The 26320-nt window shown below is 42.0% G+C and overlaps 1 protein-coding gene across 1 annotated transcript; it reads right to left on the bottom strand.

Annotated features, from left to right (window-relative positions):
• Positions 1-191: 191 nt before the first annotated feature.
• SRM (spermidine synthase) lies at positions 192-9879 on the bottom strand. Its single transcript, XM_063436786.1, has 8 exons — positions 9702-9879; positions 7539-7659; positions 6605-6697; positions 4062-4215; positions 3591-3674; positions 3307-3452; positions 2697-2819; positions 192-830 (listed from the first exon to the last, which is right to left on the bottom strand). Exons 1-8 carry the CDS (start codon positions 9833-9835, stop codon positions 813-815), a joined length of 873 nt encoding a protein of 290 aa, XP_063292856.1. The 5' UTR covers positions 9836-9879; the 3' UTR covers positions 192-812.
• Between the last annotated feature and the right edge of the window lie 16441 nt (positions 9880-26320).

Below are 26320 nucleotides of genomic sequence, written 5' to 3'. Positions count from 1 at the left end.
CTGCATACATTTTGAGTTCTAGGGTGAGGGCAGAAGACCTGAAATAATTTGTGATAAAGGAAGGTTTGTAAAATAAATATTTAAATAAAAATAAAAAAAAAAAGCTAAATAAAATGACTTTCGAAACAAGGCTCTAAAGAAGTTTACATACATTCCCATTACAATAAAACACGGTAGACTGTTTAGGTTTGCATACATTTTGTTTTTATAGATTGTGATAATGAACATTCAGTGATTGCAGTTTTACATTTGGTAACGAATACCTTCTACCCCCCTCCTCCCAGTCTAACCGCTTATAACAAGTCAGCTGTAAATATACCAAACCCATTAAAAGGAGGGGAATATCGTGGTCCCCACTACCCCTTCCCAGATTACTAGTAACAAGACAAGGTGTTAAAAACAAAAAAAAAAAACCCAAAAAAAACCCAAGAGCTTTAGAGGGTCGGAGATTTAGCAGCGTGTTGGTCTGGGTTCTGCATTAGCCCTGCCAGTAGCAGTATCTGTTACCAGCATCACTGCAATCAGCAGGCTAGAGATAGGTAAAAGCAGCTAAGCCCTGTTAAAGCAGCCAGAGGGCGCACAGTGCTTGTAAGGGGTTAAAATAGAAGTATTTAAGTTAAGAAGAAAAATGCATGCGCCAAACATTTTTATAAAAGACTATTGTACCCATAGACTGAGCCTGAAAGGTTACATCACAGTTCCCAGCACTGAAATTGAGCAATCCACCGTGAGAGGCTGAGTCCCGCTGGCCAGGCTCCGGGGAGGAGAGGGAGACAGACTCCAGAGATAGAATGAAGACAGCTCTGCCGGTGTCACACATCACTGAGCGCCTGAAGGAAAGCAGAACAAAGGGCACGTTAGCAAGATCTCCATGATTATAGCAAGAGGCAGTGACTAGGACCTCACCCCCTATTGTGGCAGCAAGGGCCAAGCTGCGTGTCACCACGAGATGTGTAAGTGGGTGGCAGCCTGTCTGAAATAAATCACTCACCTCTCCAAACACAAACAGCACAATACAATCTGCTCATTGATGCAGAAATACATAAGGCAGGGAGGAGCAGCTTGTATACCACATCTTTCTGATTATACTGCGCAAGTAAGACCAGATGAGAGTACAGGACATACAGCTCATGCCATTTTCTCAGGCAGTTGTAAAAAAAAAAAAAAAGCCAATTAGAGCCACTTTCTATTTACATTATTAGATTTTCAAAGAATTTCAGATTTGATGGTATAACTGACAGAATGACAAAAGCAAAATGTAGCTAACACTTCGCAGACAACTGGGGGTGATGGCAACTGCCTCACATGCGTCAATGTCCTCTACGAGAAGCATTTGGTTGGACAAAATCAGTATGGACCACTTAAGCAGAGACAGATCACTGGCAGTGAGGAGACTGTACTGGAGCTGGAATAAAGGTAAGTTTAATTCGGCTGAGTCACTTTTCAGTATTTCATATAGATAATATTTATTTGAATTATTTAATTGAAGTATTTTCCACTCAATATTGTGTATTTTAATATTTATTAACTACTGATCCTGACTGTGTTCACATTTGACTGAAACTCAAACACAGTCCAAAGATTCCATAAGACAAAGTAAGGACTGCAGTTTTACGTACAAGCACGAGGATGACATAAGTTTACAAAAGGCAGAGTTTTGCCCTAAATTTTGTCCAATCTCAGCAGATATCACAAGTGATGACTGTGGGATACAGGCATGGTCTCACTCATTGTGAGACATGATCTGTGGGTGATAACTCGTAGACCTCAGTGTTGTCATTTGTGTATGCCACTGGTAAATGTAGCAGCACAAGTTGAAAAAATAAACCTCAGGAAGAGGACAGTTAACAAAGGGCAGCTTCAGGTAAGTGACATATCCACTTCAACACCCCCCCCCCCCCCCCCCCCACCTGCTCCAAGCAAGGGTCTCAGTAATCGAAACTAAAAAAGGAATTTATTTTCTCCATTAGAAAAAAAACTTAAAATCCACAGAATACTGCAGATCTGCATTCATGATCATTTGACACAGTTACAGACATCTAGATGATGGGTTAAACCTCATACGATACTATATACAATGTGGTACAAATGTAACAACATATTAGAAGGGGGAGAGGGTATTTGCCCCCTCCCCCCCTATAGTGAAGTGCCCAGCAAGTCTCTAAGAGGAATTTAAATAAATCTCAGGCGGGGAGCAGAGATCTAGCACAGGTGTTTGGCAGGAGACAGAAGAGTCTGTGAAGTGATCAGTCAGCCAGAGTTTGATTCCACTTCAGCTACCTTCTTCGATGCTTGGCCAAAGAAGACAGCAGGAGGGCAAAATGAACTGGAGGCGAATGAAAGCAAACAGCTGGAGCCATACACAATATGCACACCAGACAAGCAGAGAAGGGCTTGTGCACCTCCTAGTGGCTACTTTGTAAGACTTCTGTTCAACTTTACAGTTCTTTAGAATCAGCAGAAAGATGTGGTTTGATAAATAGTTCTTTAATTTCTCTCTCTTGAAAAGTTTTCCTTTAAAATATAGCAACATCTTCACTTGCTCCTCACTCCTACAAATTATCCCTCCCAAACCCTTTTCTATTGGTCAAACATTTGGTATTTTGCCAATTCTTCACAAATCTGGGTTAAGTGAACAAATCGTTGTGAATAAACACAGACAAGGAAAACCTCTGGGAAACGTTTACACAACGTACTTTCCGTGTGAATTCTGGAAGGACGAACGCTGCCCGGTGAACGTTTGAGTTGTAGTATCGAAGGTTCATTGCATCCACCTGCTCTTGGGAAAGCTGCTGCACAGGTTCCCGAAAGATTGTGCTCTGAAAAACATGAAAACAGGTGAGATTTGTGAAAAATCACTCCTTTGCCACATCCAAGAGAATCGCTGCACCTTTCATATTCAGGCAGAACAGAACTTGTCCCTGGACAGAATGATCCGATTAACAGAAGCTAACTTTGCTCACAAGCAAGCGGAACCCAAACCATGTGAACTAGTAGTCTACATCCAATCCAAGTTTCTGTATTTAAATCGTTTTATTGTACAGAGTTTATCACATAACCCCTCCACCTAAATATCTGTTCCTTTCAAGAACCAAACTCACGACTAAATCTCAGACATCAGAGTTCAAACTAAGAGCTGCAATGAGTTGTCGTGAGCCTGTACCAAATTAAAGAGTAGAGCCCCAGGTTTCCTGGCACTATCCTAATGTGATAAACTATATCCAGCTCCTATACACCCGTAATTAAGCTTGGAAAGATTTATTCTTGATTGGAAAGTGATCGTTTATCTGTTAGAGAAGAACTCACAGGGTTTTTGCTGCACAGCATGAATCCGATCTGCCCACTGGGATAGGTTGGGGTGGTGCAGTATGCATACTCCACCACTGGAAACAGAGTCTTGCAGAACTGTCTCATCTCCTTAATCAGGTCCAAGTGAAGCCACTGGCATTCGCCTGCAAAGAGGATTTGGTAAGGTTGTCGGTGCAGGTACCACACAGAGTCAGCAGAACATTTAATGCACTGTTCTCTAATACAATGAGACCTATTCTTTGCAAGTATGGCATTTGTCACTGTGAATGAAGATTGCTCACCTTGACAGCAAAGGATCCCACCATCTCGGAGCGCAGTCTTCATTAACTGGTAATACGACTCTTTGAAGAGGCTCTCGGCTGGTCCTGGATGTTATACAACACAAGAACAATAAACCTTATGTTACAGAAATGTTTACAGTTATCTTTCCCACCACAAGGCTCCTGAACATAAGCCTGATGATACAAATTCTATGCGTTTAGTAATCGTTCGATATTGTGCCGCAGCCTCATCAGTTAGAGATTCAGTGCATGTTTTACACCCAATTTATACAGAGGTTCATAGTTAAGACAATAAATAAAAAAGTGCTATTTTGATTCAGAATAAGTAATGATGTCAGTTTATTGGTTTAAGCGTGTGAGAATACACTTAGCAGCCCTAAAGAAACCCATTTTATTAAGCTCTAAATGCCGCCATATTTGGTGATGGTGCATTATAACCGAAGGATATTGTAGAGTAGAAGAGGCTCTTACCTACAGGGTCTGAGGAGTCTGTGATGATAATATCGAATGCATCCTGGTTCTGCTTCATGAACTGGAAACCATCCCCCACGTGTAGGGTAAGTTTTGGGCTGGAATAGCCAACCGCCATTCCAGGGAGGTATTCTTTGGAGACATCAATCACATCCTAAAAGAAACAAAACTAGGGATCGACCGATATTGATTTTTTAGAGCCGATACCGATATTCTGTGAACTTTCAGGCCGATAGCAGATATAATTTGCCTATATTCTGTACATTTACCATTTTGGAAAATAAAAACTATTTCTAAAGGTAAATGCATAAAATATACATGCCACGTGTAGTGGATGCAGTGTGTTTAGACAGGGGAGCTATTTGTGTAGTGTGTGTGTGTGTGTGTAGTGTGTGTCTATATAATGCAGTGTGTTTGTATAGTGTGTGTGTCTATATAATGCAGTGTGTTTGTATAGTGTGTGTGTCTATATAATGCAGTGTGTTTGTATAGTGTGTATGTATATAATGCAGTGTGTTTGTATAGTGTGTATGTATATAATGCAGTGTGTTTGTATTGTGTGTGTATATATAATGCAGTGTGTGTATGTATATAATGCAGTGTGTTTGTATTGTGTGTGTATATAATGCAGTGTGTGTGTGTGTGTATATAATGCAGTGTGTGTTTGTATAGTGTGTGTTTGTATAGTGTGTGTTTGTATAGTGTGTGTTTGTATAGTGTGTGTTTGTATAGTGTGTGTTTGTATAGTGTGTGTATATAATGCAGTGTGTGTATATAATGCCGTGTGTAGAGTGTGTGTGTATATAATGCAGCGTGTTTGTATTGTGTGTGTATATAATTGTGTGTGTATATAATGCAGTGTGTGTGTGTGTATATAATGCAGTGTGTTTGTGTGTATATAATGCAGTGTGTTTGTGTGTATATAATGCAGTGTGTTTGTGTGTATATAATGCAGTGTGTTTGTGTATATAATGCAGTGTGTTTGTGTATATAATGCAGTGTGTTTGTGTATATAATGCAGTGTGTTTGTGTATATAATGCAGTGTGTTTGTGTATATAATGCAGTGTGTTTGTGTATATAATGCAGTGTGTTTGTGTATATAATGCAGTGTGTTTGTGTATATAATGCAGTGTGTTTGTGTATATAATGCAGTGTGTTTGTGTATATAATGCAGTGTGTTTGTGTATATAATGCAGTGTGTTTGTATTGTGTGTGTGTATATAATGCAGTGTGTTTGTATTGTGTGTGTGTATATAATGCAGTGTGTTTGTATTGTGTGTGTGTATATAATGCAGTCTGTTTGTATTGTGTGTGCGTATATAATGCAGTGTGTTTGTATTGTGTGTGTGTATATAATGCAGTCTGTTTGTATTGTGTGTGCGTATATAATGAGGTGTGTTTGTGCAGTGTGCATTATATAAAACACAGTGTGTTTGTGTAGTGTATGTATATATAATGGAGTGTGTGTGAGGGGGCATTTTTTTATTAAATTATTATTATTATTTTATATTTAACCAATTATTTTTGTTATCCCCCCTCCCTGTTTCATACTTGGCCAGGAAGGGGGGATATAGGAGTCCCTGGTGGTCCAATGGCATTGGCTGAGCTGTGGGGGGGCGGGGGGGGGGGTGCGTGCGCGTGCAGCAAGCATTTACTCACCTCCCAGCAGCTCCCCAGTGTAAGTCTCATGGCAACGCTCTGACGGCCGCGGGTCTCGCAAAACTTACACTGGGGAGCTGGAGGAGCTGCTGGGAGGTGAGTAAATGCTTGCTGCCCGCCCCCCCAGGACCGCCGGGCTTGTAATGAGCCTGGCGGTCCTAGGAGGTATCTGAATTGGCCGATACCGATATTGCCGAAAATATCGAATATCGGCCGATTATATCGGTAAAACCGATAATCGGTCGATCCCTAAACAAAACCAAAAACACAATTAACACAACAATAAAAAAAGTACTGGAGAATCTCTGAAAGGGTCACAATCAAAAGTGGAAACCAACGTTCTAAAATAATTGAGAATATTCCATTGGTTTCCATGGTGACTGGAGCACATTTATGAACTGTGCCTCATTTCTCTATTAGTGACGGAATTCTAAAATGTGCTTTATTACGGCTGATGGAAATTAGGATTCAGTTGCAATTTCTTTTTGAAAAATAGATGCATCATAAATTGCATATTTTTATTTTGGCCCAGTTTGCTCTGAGTGTGTCTTTAAGTTATATGTGGTTCTAAAAAGTTGCGGTCATCCTGTTTAGTCAATCAGTTGCTTTTGTTGTGTTTTATGACAGTGACAAAATACTGTTAGATATTGGGATGCAACAGATACATTGTGGCGAAATTGTTCCAGGCCCTCAAAACGAGTCAAAGTTAAAAAGAGATTCCACATGTAATGTTTCCACTGTTTGGTGCTGACACAGTAACCACAGAGAAACTGGTGACTGTATGTGATGTGTGATTTCTAAATTACACTGTTAATTGGACACGTAGCATATTAAACAATGGAGCTTTCTATGTATTAGCAAACTGCAGTCTGTATGAACCCACCTGGTCTATCTCACACTGAACCACAGATTCCACGGATGGATGTTTCACTACTTCTCGCAGGACGCCACCATCTCCACCACCAATGATCAACACCTGGTAAGCAAATGAAACAAAGCCCAATTAAATACTCCAATATCAAACTATAAACACACAGAACTTTAAAGCAAAAAAAAAAAAACACTACTATAAAACTGCTGTTAAAGGGACACAACAAAAATAAAAAAATATATATACGTATATCTTAAAAACTGGTTAGTAAATACGCACTAAATGCAAATGTGCATTTTTTTATTATTAATTTTTAATTGCAGTATAACTAAGAACAGCTTGCAAAAGTTACAGATCGTGCGTCTACAGCCTCTGCAAGCCCTCCACTTCTAATCCCGCCCAGGCTTTCTGTGTCTGTCCAATCACAGACTCCCAATGCAGCTCTATGAAAAGTCTTTGCAAGAGAGGTGCTCTGAGCAATTGCTGCCTCTTGAGTTTAGCTCTTCTTGACACTCTTCACACATAAAACATCAGCGGGCTAAAGTGCTTTAGGGGTCTGCAGTGTCCCTTTGAATGGTGAGCAGAATGTACTATCATGAAATCTAAAGCATGCAATGGTTTACAATACAGATTAGAATGCCTTTGGCGTTTTGCATAGTTTGTTCGTAAAAAAGGAACACACACGATCAGTTGATCCATAAAGTGCACAGATTTAAAAGCCTTTCCCAGTGATACGCTGTGTTACACAATAATCTCAGGCTTGGTTTATGCGCGATATAATCCATAGATAAAGAGACTATTCAGTTACTACAAGAATAAGGGTCATGTTATTGATACAGGACCTTCGATATAACGTGATCGTTTATTCCTCCTGCAGCATTATACAAGAACATGGCGTTAGTCACAACAAAATATCAAAAAGGCCACACGGCCACACCTGACTTACCTTGCGTGGGTTTGGGTGGCTACAGATGGAAAGATTTGCAATCATTTCTTGGTAAGAAAACTCATCTCTCTCTGTGCACTGAATCAATCCATCCAGTACAAGAACATTTCCATAGGTCTTACTGGCGAGGGAAAAAAATACAATAAAAAATGAGTTAAACCTGATACATAAATGTTAAACGCGATTACGTTACACCCCCCCAGCCCCTTCTTAAAGATTATCTAGATCAGCTACATTCTGCCATGTTTAAGGATTTAACCTGCAGGAAGCACTGTGCAGGGGTAGGACCTTTCCAGGGGCTGGCACGGATTGATCCCAAACCAGTCGTCATGGTATCACCATACAACCCACGCGCTGGCACTCGCCCATTCACATGTCCCCCCCAAACAAGTTGATATTAATATTGTGCCATATTGATTATTAGGGTTTAGGGAATCCTAGTAGCTAACCAGTAATTAGAGGTTATATCCGCAGCACCATTTGGTCTCTATGTAACTCTCCCTTGACGACACTATGGGTTGTGTGTTAGCGGTTTGCGGTTTGACTCCCAAGCCCTGACATTCTCCAGGTACTACCTGGTCATTCTGGTTTCATTACAACCCTCGCAGGCAGGATTTGTCCCTATTCTAAACCCCCTACTCTGTATACGTACCACAAACTTTTCTTTACTCTTTTTTTGGCCCAAAGAGGCTCACTGTTTACTGGATTATTACAACAAAATTATTTCGTACTTTTAAGGTATTTATACAGGGACTACAGTAAACCTTGATACAGATGCGGCCGTTCGGTGCCTCGGTATATGACGAACACACTGATACCCCAGCTTCTGAGGATGTTCATTCTAATCCAGGCAGGGAGAGGCGGATCATACACATGGCTAAATATATAGCCTGATGCTGACTCAGCCGGACACCAGTAACAGACCTCAAACATGGTGATATAGAAGGGCTGGAAGTGCTCTCCAACACTCTGTTACCTACACATAATGCCAATAGACAGCCTGCTGGGAGGGTCAGAACTCACACAAATCTGGAAGCTGACTGAGCCTGCTGGGAGTTTCAGTACTTGCATATGGCTATATATACAGGCTGGCTGAGAGAGACAGCCCCTTCCAGCTGACATAGATCATGATAGAATACACTGTACAGGGCTGACAGGGCCTGGCAGAGTAGCAGCACATTACAGATCTCACATAGAGCATTCTAGCTCAGATAGCTGGAGGAACACTAGGAGCCACAGTGTGTCTAGAAATATAGACATTATACAAAGCAGACGGACACTAGTGGAGTGACAGCCCCTCAAATGGCAATTAGCTGTTTGAGATTTTGTGGAGAGACAGTCCCCACACACATTGCTATATTATCTGCCTGAGCATGCTGGGAGTAGCATGACCCGCACACAGTGGTCTATAACCTGGCAGATTGCTGGGAGTGGCAGTCCTCCCGCCCCCCCCCCCTGGCTGGGGATGCCAGGAGTGAGAGTCCCAGTCTCTCCCCCCCCCCCCCCTGGCTGGGGATGCCAGGAGTGAGAGTCCCAGTCTCTCCCCCCCCCCCCCCCCTGGCTGGGGATGCCGAGAGTCCCAGTCTCTCCCCCCCCCCCCCCCCCCTGGCTGGGGATGCCGAGAGTCCCAGTCTCTCCCCCCCCCCCCCTGGCTGGGGATGCCGAGAGTCCCAGTCTCTTCCCCCCCCCCCCCCTGGCTGGGGATGCCGAGAGTCCCAGTCTCTCCCCCCCCCCCCCCCCTGGCTGGGGATGCCGAGAGTCCCAGTCTCTCCCCCCCCCCCTGGCTGGGGATGCTGGGAGTGGCAGTCTCCCCCCCCCCTTGGCTGGGGATGCTGGGAGTGGCAGTCTCTCCCCCCCCCCTGGCTGGGGATGCTGGGAGTGGCAGTCTCTCTCCCCCCCCTGGCTGGGGATGCTGGGAGTGGCAGTCTCTCTCCCCCCCCTGGCTGGGGATGCTGGGAGTGGCAGTCTCTCTCCCCCCCCTGGCTGGGGATGCTGGGAGTGGCAGTCTCTCTCCCCCCCCCCTGGCTGGGGATGCTGGGAGTGGCAGTCTCCCCCCCCTGGCTGGGGATGCTGGGAGTGGCAGTCTCCCCCCCCTGGCTGGGGATGCTGGGAGTGGCAGTCTCCCCCCCCCCTGGCTGGGGATGCTGGGAGTGGCAGTCTCACCTCTTTAGGACCAGGATTTCCTGGAAGGCGGATTTCTTGTGGTACAGAACGTCCTCCACCTCCAGGGACAGCGCTTGGCCCGGCCACAGGCCGCAGGTCTCCCGGAACCAGCCATCCCGCACCAGCTGCTGCATGTTGGCCGCTCGCACGGATCGAACTAACGTGCTGCCCGCAGAGGGTCACAGCCAGCCAATCAGCGCGCACAACCCGAGCAGCAGGTTAGACAGGCTCGCCACGTGGCCTGGCGGTGGGCGGAGTCTCAGTCAGTGACGGCAGGCTGCTGGCGGCCATCTTTACTGAGGGCAAGGGAATGGCGGACCGTTACCATGGAAACCCAGAGCATTAACCATTTCATTCCATATTAATCACAGAGTACTCAGAGTATTAACAGCAAATAATACATCATTTAATATAATCAATAATTAATAATTAAGTGTTCTTGCATAGCAAGACCACTTAATGTTATCTCACATATATATTATTATTATTCTTATTATAGCCAAATTTGCCACCCTAACTCCTCCCACAGTTTTTACACTACATAGACAAAAATATACCAAAACGTGCAGATTGTTCCCGATCGGATTGCTATTACTTTGTGGAACGTTTCGCCGAATGGTTCACGGAATATCGTCGTTCTTGTGGCGAAATTTGTCCCATAGGAATGAATGGCAAAGCTAGAGTGGGAGCTGGCAAAAGCTGAAAAATCAGGACATGATTTCTAAACTGCCACCACTCCCTCATTTTCAAGCCCACCTACACAAATCTTCTATCAAAACGTTCAGCTATCCCTGCGCCCACTAAAAATGTCCACGGCTAAGCCATAGTCCTGATAGTTTTCACAATATGACCATTTGTTTGCAACTCACGCCTTCCATTGACATTCATTGAAACTCCACTCTGCAAAGCTCACATTTGAAGGGCAATTTCTAAACTGCGACTGTGCCTTCATTGTTAATATCTCAGAGACATACTATGCATCATAATGTAGGTCTGGGTCTTGTGATTCTCACAATATAAAGCTCTTCGCAGTAGGATTTATAGTTTTTAAAATACGACCGTTTGAAGATGGCAACCGCAAAAATACTCTGACCTGTGCAAGGCTGCAGCAGCAAGTGATGTCATAGACAGGGCCTTTTACACCTGCTAATGGTTTGTATAACTGTATGTTTTAATGTAACTGTGAAGCACTTTGGGCAACAACGTTGCAATTAAATGTGCTATATAAATGATAACAGTTACTCCGCCCACTCCAGTTGTAGACTACTGGTGGAGGCAAGAACACTTCACACAATTTCCCCAGAAATTGTAGCTTTTCTAGTTATTATTATTATTATTATTATTATAGCCAAATTTGCCACCCTAACTCCTCCCACAGTTTTTACACTACATAGACAAAAATATACCAAAACGTGCAGATTGTTCCCGATCGGATTGCTATTACTTTGTGGAACGTTTCGGCGAATGGTTCTCGGAATATCGTCGTTCTTGTGGCGAAATTTGTCCCATAGGAATGAATGGCAAAGCTAGAGTGGGAGCTGGCAAAAGCTGAAAAATCAGGACATGATTTCTAAACTGCCACCACTCCCTCATTTTCAGGCCCACCTACACAAATCTTATGTCAAAACGTTCAGCTATCCCTGCTGCCACTAAAAATGAACACAGCTAAGCCATAGTCCTTATAGTTTTCACAATATGACCATTTGTTTGCAACTCACGCAGTCCAATAACATTCATTGAAACTCCACTCTGCAAAGCTCACATTTAAAGGGCAATTTCTAAACTGCGACTGTGCCTTCATTGTTAATATCTCAGAGACATACTATACATCAAAATGTAGGTCTGGGTCTTGTGATTCTCACAATATAAAGCTCTTCGCTGTAGGATTTATAGTTTTTAAAATACGACCGTTTGAAGATGGCAACCGCAAAAATACTCTGACCTGTGCCAGGCTGCAGCAGCAAGTGATGTCATAGACAGGGCCTTTTACACCTGCTAATGGTTTGTATAACTGTATGTTTTAATGTAACTGTGAAGCACTTTGGGCAACAATGTTGCAATTAAATGTGCTATATAAATAAATAATAACAGTTACTCCGCCCACTCCAGTTGTAGACTACTGGTGAAGGCAAGAACACTTCACACAATTTCCCCAGAAATTGTAGCTTTTCTAGTTAAGTGTTCTTGCATAGCAAGACCACTTACTGTTATCTCACATATATATTATTATTAAGTGTTCTTGCATAGCAAGACCACTTACTGTTATCTCACATATATATTATTAAGTGTTCTTGCATAGCAAGACCACTTACTGTTATCTCACATATATATTATTATTATTATTATAGCCAAATTTGCCACCCTAACTCCTCCCACAGTTTTTACACTACATAGACAAAAATATACCAAAACGTGCAGATTGTTCCCGATCGGATTGCTATTTCTTTGTGGAACGTTTCGCCGAATGGTTCACGGAATATCGTCGTTCTTGTGGCGAAATTTGTCCCATAGGAATGAATGGCAAAGCTAGAGTGGGAGCTGGCAAAAGCAGAAAAATCAGGACATGATTTCTAAACTGCCACCACTCCCTCATTTTCAGGCCCACCTACACAAATCTTATATCAAAACGTTCAGCTATCCCTGCGCCCACTAAAAATGTCCACAGCTAAGCCATAGTCCTGATAGTTTTCACAATATGACCATTTGTTTGCAACTCACGCCTTCCATTGACATTCATTGAAACTCCACTCTGCAAAGCTCACATTTGAAGGGCAATTTCTAAACTGCGACTGTGCCTTCATTGTTAATATCTCAGAGACATACTATACATCAAAATGTAGGTCTGGGTCTTGTGATTCTCACAATATAAAGCTCTTCGCTGTAGGATTTATAGTTTTTAAAATACGACCGTTTGAAGATGGCAACCGCAAAAATACTCTGACCTGTGCAAGGCTGCAGCAGCAAGTGATGTCATAGACAGGGCCTTTTACACCTGCTAATGGTTTGTATAACTGTATGTTTTAATGTAACTGTGAAGCACTTTGGGCAACAACGTTGCAATTAAATGTGCTATATAAATTATAACAGTTACTCCGCCCACTCCAGTTGTAGACTACTGGTGGAGGCAAGAACACTTCACACAATTTCCCCAGAAATTGTAGCTTTTCTAGTTTATCAATAAACATATCAATGGATATTATCCAGCCAGACACACACTGCCTGTAGGGGAATTATTTATCAATGGATATTATCCAGCCAGACACACACTGTCTGTAGGGGAATTATTTATCAATGGATATTATCCAGCCAGACACACACTGTCTGTAGGGGAATTATTTATCAATGGATATTATCCAGCCAGACACACACTGCCTGTAGGGGGATTATTTATCAATGGATATTATCCAGCCAGACACACACTGCTTGTAGGGGAATTATTTATCAATGGATATTATCCAGCCACACACACACTGCTTGTAGGGGAATTATTTATCAATGGATATTATCCAGGCAGACACACACTGATTGTAGGGGAATTATTTATCAATGGATATTATCCAGCCACACACACACACTGCTTGTAGGGGAATTATTTATCAATGGATATTATCCAGCCAGACACACACTGCCTGTCAGGGAATTATTTATCAATGGATATTATCCAGCCAGACACACACTGCCTGTAGGGGAATTATTTATCAATGGATATTATCCAGCCAGACGCACACTGCCTGTAGGGGAATTATTTATCAATGGATATTATCCAGCCAGACACACTGCTTGTAGGGGAATTATTTATCAATGGATATTATCCAGCCAGACACACTGATTGTAGGGGAATTATTTATCAATGGATATTATCCAGCCAGACACACACTGCTTGTAGGGGAATTATTTATCAATGGATATTATCCAGCCAGACACACACTGATTGTAGGGGAATTATTTATCAATGGATATTATCCAGCCAGACACACACTGCTTGTAGGGGAATTATTTATCAATGGATATTATCCAGCCAGACACACACTGCCTGTAGGGGAATTATGTATCAATGGATATTATCCAGCCAGACACACACTGCCTGTAGGGGAATTATTTATCAATGGATATTATCCAGCCAGACACACACTGCCTGTAGGGGAATTATTTATCAATGGATATTATCCAGCCAGACACACACTGATTGTAGGGGAATTATTTATCAATGGATATTATCCAGCCAGACACACACTGCTGCTTGTAGGGGGATTATTTATCAATGGATATTATCCAGCCAGACACACACTGATTGTAGGGGAATTATTTATCAATGGATATTATCCAGCCAGACACATACTGCCTGTAGGGGAATTATTTATCAATGGATATTATCCAGCCAGACACACACTGCCTGTATGTAACGCTCAATTGTTGACAAGATGGAAACAACTGCAGATTTCTGAGTTTGATAACGTTTATTACTTTAAATAAAAAAGATAATCAAAATGAACTGTCTCTTTAATTCCTTGCAGGTTATAACCAGCAGCGGTGTTTGAAGTTGTTTTAGGATAAGGTAATTTTAACACAACCAGCGAGAAGTTCCAAGTAGGATGCAGATAAGTAGGTGTTGGAAATAAGATTATGAGTTGATGTGGAGCAGAATAGCGAACCACTTAGATTTAGGATGGTTATATATTAAGGTTGAGCCAATCTGGTTTACTTAACTTATGAAGGAGTGATGATCCAATTTGGTGATGGAGATTCCAGAGAGAATCGAGGTTGCAGCAGGCAAGAGAATATCCAAAAACAGTCCGAGGTCGTAGGAGAGGAGAAGGAGGGTAAATGATTAAACAGTCCGGGTCCGATACACAGTAGAAGTAATTATTCAGTTTGAAGTTCGCGGGAGCTTTCGAGTTGATCAAGCACTGTGGTGTTGACGCGGACTCTCTATGAACCCTGGGAACGACCACGTCATAGGAGGGGGAGTGGCCGCGCTCCGAGAACCCGGAAGTCCACGGTTAGCGAATGCCGGAAGGTCTGACAGAACCCCCCTCATAAGAAGCAGCCACCGGATGCTGTCAACGAGGTCTGGATGGGTAGCGAGCATGGTACGCGTTGATAAGTCGACGAGCGTGCACCGCGGAGGACGACACCCATGAGTCTTCGTCAACTCCGTAGCCTTTCCACCGGACAAGATATTGTAAGGAACCACGATGGATTCGTGAATCGAGAATCCTCTGGACCTCGTATTCCTCTTCACCTTGTACCAGAATGGGATCAGGAGTGGTATGAACATCCCTCATGAAAGGGTCGGAGTGGTGTGGTTTAAGCAACGACACATGGAAGACTGGATGCAGCTTCATGGTAGGTGGAAGTTTCAATCTAACCACGTTTTCGTTGATGAGTGACAATATACGAAAAGGCCCAAGGAAGAGTGAACTTAGTTTCTTTGAGGGACGGTTGGTAACAATGTTTTTTGAAGAGAGCCATACTAGATCACCAACCTTGTAAGTAGGGGAAGGTCGTCTACCAGTATCGAAAAACTTTTTCTGAGCAGATGATGCATTTTTAAGGTTATCACGTAACCTGAGGAAGAGGGCAGACATGAACGAGTTATGGTTGGAGACGTATGGATTAGAAGAAGGAAGTCCTTGATCGGGGAATGAAGAAGGATGGAATCCAAAATTTGAGAAGAATGGAGTCATTTTGCTACTAGAGTGTACCGAGTTGTTGTATGAGAACTCTGCCATTGGTAACCACGTGATCCAATCATCTTGTAAATGAGAGCAATAACATCGCAAGTATTGTTCAAGACATTGGTTAACTCTCTCTGTTTGTCCGTTGGTTTGAGGATGATAGGCTGAAGATAATTTACGTTGAATGTTGAGGGAGGAACACATCTCATTCCAGAATTTGGAGGTGAACTGTGTTCCTCTGTCTGATATGATTTCTTCAGGAAGACCATGAAGTTTCACGATGTTGTTGATGAATACTTTTGCAAGTTCAGATGAAGAGGGTAATTTCTTTAAAGGAATAAAATGGGACATCTTGGTGAAACGGTCTACCACTACCAGAATGGTGGTATGATGTTGCGAAGGAGGGAGTTCTACCAAGAAATCCATTGAGATGGACTGCCAAGGTCTTTCTGGAACAGGTAGGCTCAGTAATTGACCGAATGGTGGATGATGGTCAGCTTTTGATCTCAGACAGGTTGGACAGTTTTTGACATAAGATTCTATGGTTCTGTCCTGGCGAGGCCACCAGTAATATCTTTTAGACAGCTCAAGTGTTTTTCTTGTACCAGGATGACCAGCCAGAGGGGAATCATGAATCAGGGAGAGTATTTTATTCCTAAACAAGGGAGGAATGTATAACCTGTCTTTGAAGTAGTACAAACCGTCCTTTTTTGATAGATTGCCTTGTTTGGGAAGTTCAAGATCTTCTTCCTTGAGATGTTTAATATCATCAGTTAATGACGAAATAATACCTATGATTTTAGGAGGTTGAGTTTCGTTTGCAGGAAGATCTTGGTGAATTCTGGACAGGGCATCTGCCTTTTTATTTCTGGATCCAGGTCTGTAGACGATTTGAAAATTGAAACGGGAAAAGAAAAGATTCCAGCGTACTTGTCTGGCAGAGAGTGTTTTGTTGGAATGAAGATATTCAAGGTTCCTGTGGTCGGTATAAACAATTACAGGAGTGCGAGTGTCTTCAAGTATGTGACGCCAGTTTTCGAATGCAGCTTTAATACTTAATAATTCTTTTTCTCCTACAGGATAATTTCGTTCAGCAGGAGACAAGGATCGTGAAAAAAAAGCTACTGGATGGAGAGGATCTTGAGGCGTTTGGTGTTGAGAGAGGACAGCCCCGATAGCTGTATCAGAAGCATCCGTTTCCATGACGTAGAGAAAAGCAGGATTAGGTAGTTGAAGAATGGGTGCACTTGTGAATCTCCGTTTTAATTCATCAAAGGCTGCTTGAGCCTCTTCGTTCCAAGCAAAGGACCGTTTACTGCTATTGAGCAGGTTGAGGGGATGAGCAACCTTGGAGTAGTTTTTAATGAACTTCCTATAGAAGTTGGCAAATCCCAGAAAACGTTGTAAGTCTTTAGTATTAGTAGGAGTAGACCAGTTGACAATGCAATCTATTTTGGAGGTATCCATACTTATTGAATGAGGGGAGATAACATATCCCAAAAAAGTGATTTCATTGACTTCAAATAAACATTTTTCTGGCTTTGCGTATAATTTGTGTGTTCTTAATCTGGATAATACCCATCTCACGTGTTTTCTGTGTTCTTCAAGGTTGTTGGAGTAGATGAGAATATCATCTAAGTAAATGATGACACAAACGTCTAGGAGATCTCGGAAGATATCGTTAATGAAATGCTGAAAGGTTGCAGGGGCGTTACATAGCCCGAAGGGCATGACAAGATATTCGTAAAGACCATATCGGGTTCTGAACGCCGTTTTCCATTCATCATTGGCTTTGATTCTAACAAGGTTATATGCCCCACGAAGGTCAAGTTTAGTGTAGATGGTAGCTGTTCTTAATCTTTCGATCAGTTCATTGATCAGGGGAAGAGGGTAACGATTCTTGATAGTTATTTTATTTAAAGACCTGTAATCGATGATTGGCCGAATAGTCTGGTCCTTGTTTCTTACAAAAAACATGCTGGAAGCGGCTGGTGAACAGGAAGGTCTAATGAACCCCTTCCGGAGGTTTTCATCTAGGTATTCCTTGAGGGTTTTTAGCTCTGATTCAGAGAGGGGATAAATATGTCCAAAAGGGATAGGAGCACCAGGAACAAGGTCAATCGGACAATCATAGGGTCGATGAGGAGGAAGTGTCTCTGCTTCCTTTTTACTGAACACATCAGCGAACTCCGAATAGCTGGAAGGTATAGTGGATTCCTTAGTAACATGCAAAATGGGGATGTGTTGTAGACATGTTTTCTGGCAATATGCAGAGTTAAACGTGAGAGAGAAAGGAGCCCAGGTAATAAGTGGGTTGTGAGTCCGTAACCAGTCTATCCCTAATATTATAGGATAAAGAGGAGAATTTATGACATCAAAATTAAGAAATTCAGAATGGACATAATTAGTAGTAGTCCTTAAAGGGACAGTTTCAAGGCGAATGGGCCCCGAGGAGATTAAGGAGCCATCAATAACTCTGACAGAGACGGAATTACGTTTTTGAACACAAGGAATTTTATTTTTTGTAACAAAGGATGAGTCCAGGAACACCCCATTAGCACCGGAATCAATAATGGCCTTAGTCGTAATTCTTTCTTTGTCCCACTGTAATATGAGAGAGACAGAGGAGAAATGAGAGGTTGGTTTAGAAGGAAGTACACTCATTATAGTCGTGGTAGAACCATGCTTACCGCCTCTTGGACGTTTCAATAGGGGACAGTCTGGGACCACATGTTCTTGCGAAGCACAGTACATGCAGAGGTTCAGTTGTCTTCTTCTGGTTCTCTCTTCTGGAGTAAGAGAACTTCTCACAACCCCTATTTCCATAGGTTCAGCGGGAGTTATAGGTTTCTCCGGTGCCTTTGAAGAGGTGAAGGGTTTTTTCCATAGAGAGCTAGTGAGTGCTTTCTCAGCTTTTCTTTCCCTAAGTCTTCTGTCGATACTGATTGACAGTTGAATAAGTGTATTTAGTGTAGTAGGTAGTTCAGTTCTGGAGAGCTCATCTTTGACAGCTTCAGATAACCCAATACGGAACTGGTTACGTAGAGTTATGTCATTCCACTGAGTTTCAGGTGCCCATCGTTTGAATTCAGCAATGTAATCTTCAACAGGCCGGTTTCTTTGCTGCAGTGTTCTAATGGTTAAATCTGCAGTCGCTTGTTTGTTTGGGTCTTCGTAAAGGAGAGACATGGCTTCAAAGAATTCATCCAGAGAATCCAATATGGGATCATCATTCTCAAGAAAGGAATGAGCCCAGGCCATGGGTTCACCTCTCAAAAATGAAATAACAGAACAAACTTTAGATCTTTCTGTGGGATATGATCGGGGTTTTAATGCAATCAACAACTTGCAGGAATTGATGAACTCTCGGTATTGGGACCTGTCTCCAGAGAATTTTTCGGGGTTGGAGACAGCAGGGTCACTAGCCGAGTGTGTAACTGTGTGAGGAGTATGGGTTTGCAAGTCCCTTACATAAGTAAGGATTCTTTCATTGGTGATCTGTAGATCTTGCATGCCTTGAGTGAGAGTATCCACCCTTTGGTTTAATCTGGTGATTTCAGAAGTGAGATCTGCTGTATCCATTAATTAGGCTTGATCAATCTGTAACGCTCAATTGTTGACAAGATGGAAACAACTGCAGATTTCTGAGTTTGATAACGTTTATTACTTTAAATAAAAAAGATAATCAAAATGAACTGTCTCTTTAATTCCTTGCAGGTTATAACCAGCAGCGGTGTTTGAAGTTGTTTTAGGATAAGGTAATTTTAACACAACCAGCGAGAAGTTCCAAGTAGGATGCAGATAAGTAGGTGTTGGAAATAAGATTATGAGTTGATGTGGAGCAGAATAGCGAACCACTTAGATTTAGGATGGTTATATATTAAGGTTGAGCCAATCTGGTTTACTTAACTTATGAAGGAGTGATGATCCAATTTGGTGATGGAGATTCCAGAGAGAATCGAGGTTGCAGCAGGCAAGAGAATATCCAAAAACAGTCCGAGGTCGTAGGAGAGGAGAAGGAGGGTAAATGATTAAACAGTCCGGGTCCGATACACAGTAGAAGTAATTATTCAGTTTGAAGTTCGCGGGAGCTTTCGAGTTGATCAAGCACTGTGGTGTTGACGCGGACTCTCTATGAACCCTGGGAACGACCACGTCATAGGAGGGGGAGTGGCCGCGCTCCGAGAACCCGGAAGTCCACGGTTAGCGAATGCCGGAAGGTCTGACACTGTAGGGGAATTATTTATCAATGGATATTATCCAGCCAGACACACACTGCCTGTAGGGGAATTATTTATCAATGGATATTATCCAGCCAGACGCACACTGCCTGTAGGGGAATTATTTATCAATGGATATTATCCAGCCAGACACACTGCTTGTAGGGGAATTATTTATCAATGGATATTATCCAGCCAGACACACTGATTGTAGGGGAATTATTTATCAATGGATATTATCCAGCCAGACACACACTGCTTGTAGGGGAATTATTTATCAATGGATATTATCCAGCCAGACACACACTGATTGTAGGGGAATTATTTATCAATGGATATTATCCAGCCAGACACACACTGCTTGTAGGGGAATTATTTATCAATGGATATTATCCAGCCAGACACACACTGCCTGTAGGGGAATTATGTATCAATGGATATTATCCAGCCAGACACACACTGCCTGTAGGGGAATTATTTATCAATGGATATTATCCAGCCAGACACACACTGCCTGTAGGGGAATTATTTATCAATGGATATTATCCAGCCAGACACACACTGATTGTAGGGGAATTATTTATCAATGGATATTATCCAGCCAGACACACACTGCTGCTTGTAGGGGGATTATTTATCAATGGATATTATCCAGCCAGACACACACTGATTGTAGGGGAATTATTTATCAATGGATATTATCCAGCCAGACACATACTGCCTGTAGGGGAATTATTTATCAATGGATATTATCCAGCCAGACACACACTGCCTGTAGGGGGATTATTAATCAATGGATATTATCCAGCCAGACACACACTGCCTGTAGGGGAATTATTTATCAATGGATATTATCCAGCCAGACACATACTGCCTGTAGGGGAATTATTTATCAATGGATATTATCCAGCCAGACACACACTGCCTGTAGGGGGATTATTTATCAATGGATATTATCCAGCCAGACACACACTGCTTGTAGGGGAATTATTTATCAATGGATATTATCCAGCCACACACACTGCCTGTAGGGGAATTATTTATCAATGGATATTATCCAGCCAGACACACACTGCCTGTAGGGGAATTATTTATCAATGGATATTATCCAGCCAGACACAAACTGATTGTAGGGGAATTATTTATCAATGGATATTATCCAGCCAGACACACACTGCCTGTAGGGGAATTATTTATCAATGGATATTATCCAGCCAGACACACACTGATTGTAGGGGAATTATTTATCAATGGATATTATCCAGCCAGACACACACTGCTGCTTGTAGGGGGATTATTTATCAATGGATATTATCCAGCCAGACACACACTGATTGTAGGGGAATTATTTATCAATGGATATTATCCAGCCAGACACATACTGCCTGTAGGGGAATTATTTATCAATGGATATTATCCAGCCAGACACACACTGCCTGTAGGGGGATTATTAATCAATGGATATTATCCAGCCAGACACACACTGCCTGTAGGGGAATTATTTATCAATGGATATTATCCAGCCAGACACATACTGCCTGTAGGGGAATTATTTATCAATGGATATTATCCAGCCAGACACACACTGCCTGTAGGGGGATTATTTATCAATGGATATTATCCAGCCAGACACACACTGCTTGTAGGGGAATTATTTATCAATGGATATTATCCAGCCACACACACTGCCTGTAGGGGAATTATTTATCAATGGATATTATCCAGCCAGACACACACTGCCTGTAGGGGAATTATTTATCAATGGATATTATCCAGCCAGACACACACTGATTGTAGGGGAATTATTTATCAATGGATATTATCCAGCCAGACACACACTGCCTGTAGGGGAATTATTTATCAATGGATATTATCCAGCCAGACACACACTGCCTGTAGGGGAATTATTTATCAATGGATATTATCCAGCCAGACACACACTGCTTGTAGGGGAATTATTTATCAATGGATATTATCCAGCCAGACACACACTGCTTGTAGGGGAATTATTTATCAATGGATATTATCCAGCCAGACACACACTGCTTGTAGGGGAATTATTTATCAATGGATATTATCCAGCCAGACACAGGGGGATTATTTATCAATGGATATTATCCAGCCAGACACACACTGCCTGTAGGGGAATTATTTATCAATGGATATTATCCAGCCAGACGCACACTGCCTGTAGGGGAATTATTTATCAATGGATATTATCCAGCCAGACACACTGCTTGTAGGGGAATTATTTATCAATGGATATTATCCAGCCAGACACACTGATTGTAGGGGAATTATTTATCAATGGATATTATCCAGCCAGACACACACTGCTTGTAGGGGAATTATTTATCAATGGATATTATCCAGCCAGACACACACTGATTGTAGGGGAATTATTTATCAATGGATATTATCCAGCCAGACACACACTGCTTGTAGGGGAATTATTTATCAATGGATATTATCCAGCCAGACACACACTGCCTGTAGGGGAATTATGTATCAATGGATATTATCCAGCCAGACACACACTGCCTGTAGGGGAATTATTTATCAATGGATATTATCCAGCCAGACACACACTGCCTGTAGGGGAATTATTTATCAATGGATATTATCCAGCCAGACACACACTGCTTGTAGGGGAATTATTTATCAATGGATATTATCCAGCCAGACACACACTGCTTGTAGGGGAATTATTTATCAATGGATATTATCCAGCCAGACACACACTGCCTGTAGGGGAATTATTTATCAATGGATATTATCCAGCCAGACACACACTGCCTGTAGGGGAATTATTTATCAATGGATATTATCCAGCCAGACACACACTGCCTGTAGGGGAATTATTTATCAATGGATATTATCCAGCCAGACACACACTGCCTGTAGGGGAATTATTTATCAATGGATATTATCCAGCCAGACACACACTGCCTGTAGGGGAATTATTTATCAATGGATATTATCCAGCCAGACACACACTGCCTGTAGGGGAATTATTTATCAATGGATATTATCCAGCCAGACACACACTGCCTGTAGGGGAATTATTTATCAATGGATATTATCCAGCCAGACACACACTGCTTGTAGGGGAATTATTTATCAATGGATATTATCCAGCCAGACACACACTGCCTGTAGGGGAATTATTTATCAATGGATATTATCCAGCCAGACACATACTGCCTGTAGGGGAATTATTTATCAATGGATATTATCCAGCCAGACACACACTGCTTGTAGGGGAATTATTTTTCAATGGATATTATCCAGCCAGACACACACTGCCTGTAGGGGAATTATTTATCAATGGATATTATCCAGCCAGACACACACTGCCTGTAGGGGAATTATTTATCAATGGATATTATCCAGCCAGACACAAACTGCTTGTAGGGGGATTATTTATCAATGGATATTATCCAGCCAGACACACACTGCCTGTAGGGGAATTATTTATCAATGGATATTATCCAGCCAGACACACACTGCCTGTAGGGGAATTATTTATCAATGGATATTATCCAGCCAGACACACACTGATTGTAGGGGAATTATTTATCAATGGATATTATCCAGCCAGACACACACTGATTGTAGGGGAATTATTTATCAATGGATATTATCCAGCCACACACACTGATTGTAGGGGAATTATTTATCAATGGATATTATCCAGCCAGACACACACTGCCTGTAGGGGAATTATTTATCAATGGATATTATCCAGCCAGACACACACTGCCTGTAGGGGAATTATTTATCAATGGATATTATCCAGCCAGACACACACTGCTTGTAGGGGAATTATTTATCAATGGATATTATCCAGCCAGACACACACTGCTTGTAGGGGAATTATTTATCAATGGATATTATCCAGCCAGACACACACTGCTTGTAGGGGAATTATTTATCAATGGATATTATCCAGCCACACACACACTGCTTGTAGGGGAATTATTTATCAATGGATATTATCCAGCCAGACACACACTGCCTGTAGGGGAATTATTTATCAATGGATATTATCCAGCCAGACACACACTGCCTGTAGGGGAATTATTTATCAATGGATATTATCCAGCCAGACACACACTGATTGTAGGGGAATTATTTATCAATGGATATTATCCAGCCACACACACACTGCTTGTAGGGGAATTATTTATCAATGGATATTATCCAGCCAGACACATACTGCCTGTAGGGGAATTATTTATCAATGGATATTATCCAGCCAGACACACTGCCTGTAGGGGAATTATTTATCAATGGATATTATCCAGTCAGACACACACTGCCTGTAGGGGAATTATTTATCAATGGATATTATCCAGCCAGACACACACTGATTGTAGGGGAATTATTTATCAATGGATATTATCCAGCCAGACACACTGCCTGTAGGGGAATTATTTATCAATGGATATTATCCAGTCAGACACACACTGCCTGTAGGGGAATTATTTATCAATGGATATTATCCAGTCAGACACACACTGCCTGTAGGGGAATTATTTATCAATGGATATTATCCAGTCAGACACACACTGCCTGTAGGGGGATTATTTATCAATGGATATTATCCAGTCAGACACACACTGCCTGTAGGGGGATTATTTATGAATGGATATTATCCAGCCAGACACACACTGCCTGTAGGGGGATTATTTATCAATGGATATTATCCAGCCAGACACACACTGCAGAGACATTTACCAAATCTTACAATGTGACCACACATTCCTCCTGTAATGGGACAATGTTCAGTTTGGACTCTGGATAGACCCATTCTGCAAAAGGCCCAAATTGAAATGTTACCCCTCAACCCACTACAATGAGAATCCAAGTCAAATTTAACTGAGCAGTTGTAACGGACCGTTTCAGCATAAAAGGGAATAAAATCCGTTTAGGCGATAATCCCCTTTTTGAGAGACAGGCACAGCTACTGCAGAACACCAAACTCCCGAACTGGATACAAGATAACACTCCGAACTGGAACAGCTGAACAAGAAAAGCATACAATCCGCTTACACTCCTGGCAGTCAGCTTACAATCCAATTCCCCCCAAGAACGAGACGACACTTCATTTTGAGGGTTAAACAGGAACTGAGGACTGGCTCATCCAGCCTGGCTTTTATTTCCAACTCACACATACAGGCTACACCCAGGGGGAGGCATAAAAGAACCAATGACATAGATGTTACCTCCCACACATCCCCTCCCCTTAGTGTGACACATAATCCCATTATGCATACAGTTTAAAATATACTTTTACACAACTTTCATAACTTTAAAACCATACATCACATTCACATTCACATAAAAATACATATCCACAATCAATCCATTCAGGGGAACAACATATTAAAAAATGGCATGAATCCGACCAGGGGTTCAAAAGTTACTAAAAGTATCTTTTGTCCCTTACTAGCCGCATGGCAAACCAGTTTAGAAAGGTTTTACATAGGCCTCTATCCTGGAGACAAAGAGGAAATTAATCCAATTATCCAGGGCTAGAAGCAGACTCCATTAACCACATGGTTACAGAAAGACATAAAACACTTTAAAATACAGAAAGTTACTTTTTATCCATAACACACAGACATTTCACATATCCCCAGATAGCTGGGATCTGAGCGCACAAAACTACCGAATAGTGCGCAGATCCTATTCACACAGTACAATTGCCATGGAGCTAAAGTCTTTCCCATAGTCTTTCATTATATGAATAGGCTCCATGGTATGGCTATCTGGGGTATCACATTCCCATAAAGTCTGGTCCATAGGCCAAAGGCAGCAGGCGGGCAACCAGGCTTCTCCAGTTCGCAGTGGCGAAGTTGGTTTCGCCACAGCAGTTATGAACCATCTTATGACAGGAGCTCAGGCCCTTTGTAGTAGCCACCTGCCATGAGGGCGTTAAAGGGGTACTATGTACTAAAACCATTCCAGATTACAGAACTGGTTGTGGTGATAGACAATATCCCTTCATTTGCAGAATCCAATACAAACTGTGTGATGAGATCGGATTGCACTGGAATTCCAATAAAGTATTCATTTTATAAAGATTTAATATAAATTGCCAAGACAGAGCTACTTAACTGCTTCACTTACAAGCAATTTAACTTTTTTTGTCAATCTGTTTTTATTGAGGCTTATGATAAAACATATGGAATGCATTATGCATAGCAAAGAGATAGCAATAGAACGGCCTCTTTTTATATATGTTCCAACCATGTGTTACTATGCAGGTTAGACCGGTAGATACACTTTAGTTAATGTTAATAAGAGCAATCGAGCCTTAAGTAGCATATAAGGTGGACACTTTTCTACCCCTGAGATTAGTAGAAAACTTTGCAGGAATTTTGCATTAAGTGGCATTTTTGCTGGTTCTACACAATCTCATACTAGGTTAGAGGTATCAAGCTAGGCAACTGTCAGAGTACAAATTAGGAGAAAGTAAACTGTACAAGATTTGCAGGTTATTCTTAGATATTGGAGGATTCACTGTCCAGATAACAGAGTAAATTATAAAGTAAGTAAGCTAATTGCATAACAGCATAGTGAGCATGTCACGGTTTAAAGGACAATCTCCTCCCGACCCTCAGCCTAGGTGGGCTGCGTGGAGATCATTGCTTTGCCCGTAGTAGGAAGCCTCTGCCCTTTGCTCTCAGCTCCGTTCACCATCCACTCTGTATGG

The sequence above is a fragment of the Pelobates fuscus genome, chromosome 11 (genome assembly GCF_036172605.1).
Source record: "Pelobates fuscus isolate aPelFus1 chromosome 11, aPelFus1.pri, whole genome shotgun sequence".
Taxonomy (NCBI): Eukaryota; Metazoa; Chordata; class Amphibia; order Anura; family Pelobatidae; genus Pelobates; species Pelobates fuscus.
Note: the sequence above shows the minus strand (reverse complement) of the source record. Positions and strands in the feature narration are given on the sequence as shown.

What these genes read in the sequence shown, in the direction of transcription:
- SRM (XM_063436786.1), bottom strand. Translation starts at nt 9,835, where the DNA reads ATGCAGCAGCTGGTGCGGGATGGCTGGTTCCGGGAGACCTGCGGCCTG. An exon ending in TTCAGTGTGAGATAGACCAG is followed by an intron (nt 4,216 to 6,604) that starts GTGGGTTCATAC and finishes TGTTTCTTTTAG; the next exon opens with GATGTGATTGATGTCTCCAA. An exon ending in TGGGATCCTTTGCTGTCAAG is followed by an intron (nt 3,453 to 3,590) that starts GTGAGCAATCTT and finishes TCCTCTTTGCAG; the next exon opens with GCGAATGCCAGTGGCTTCAC.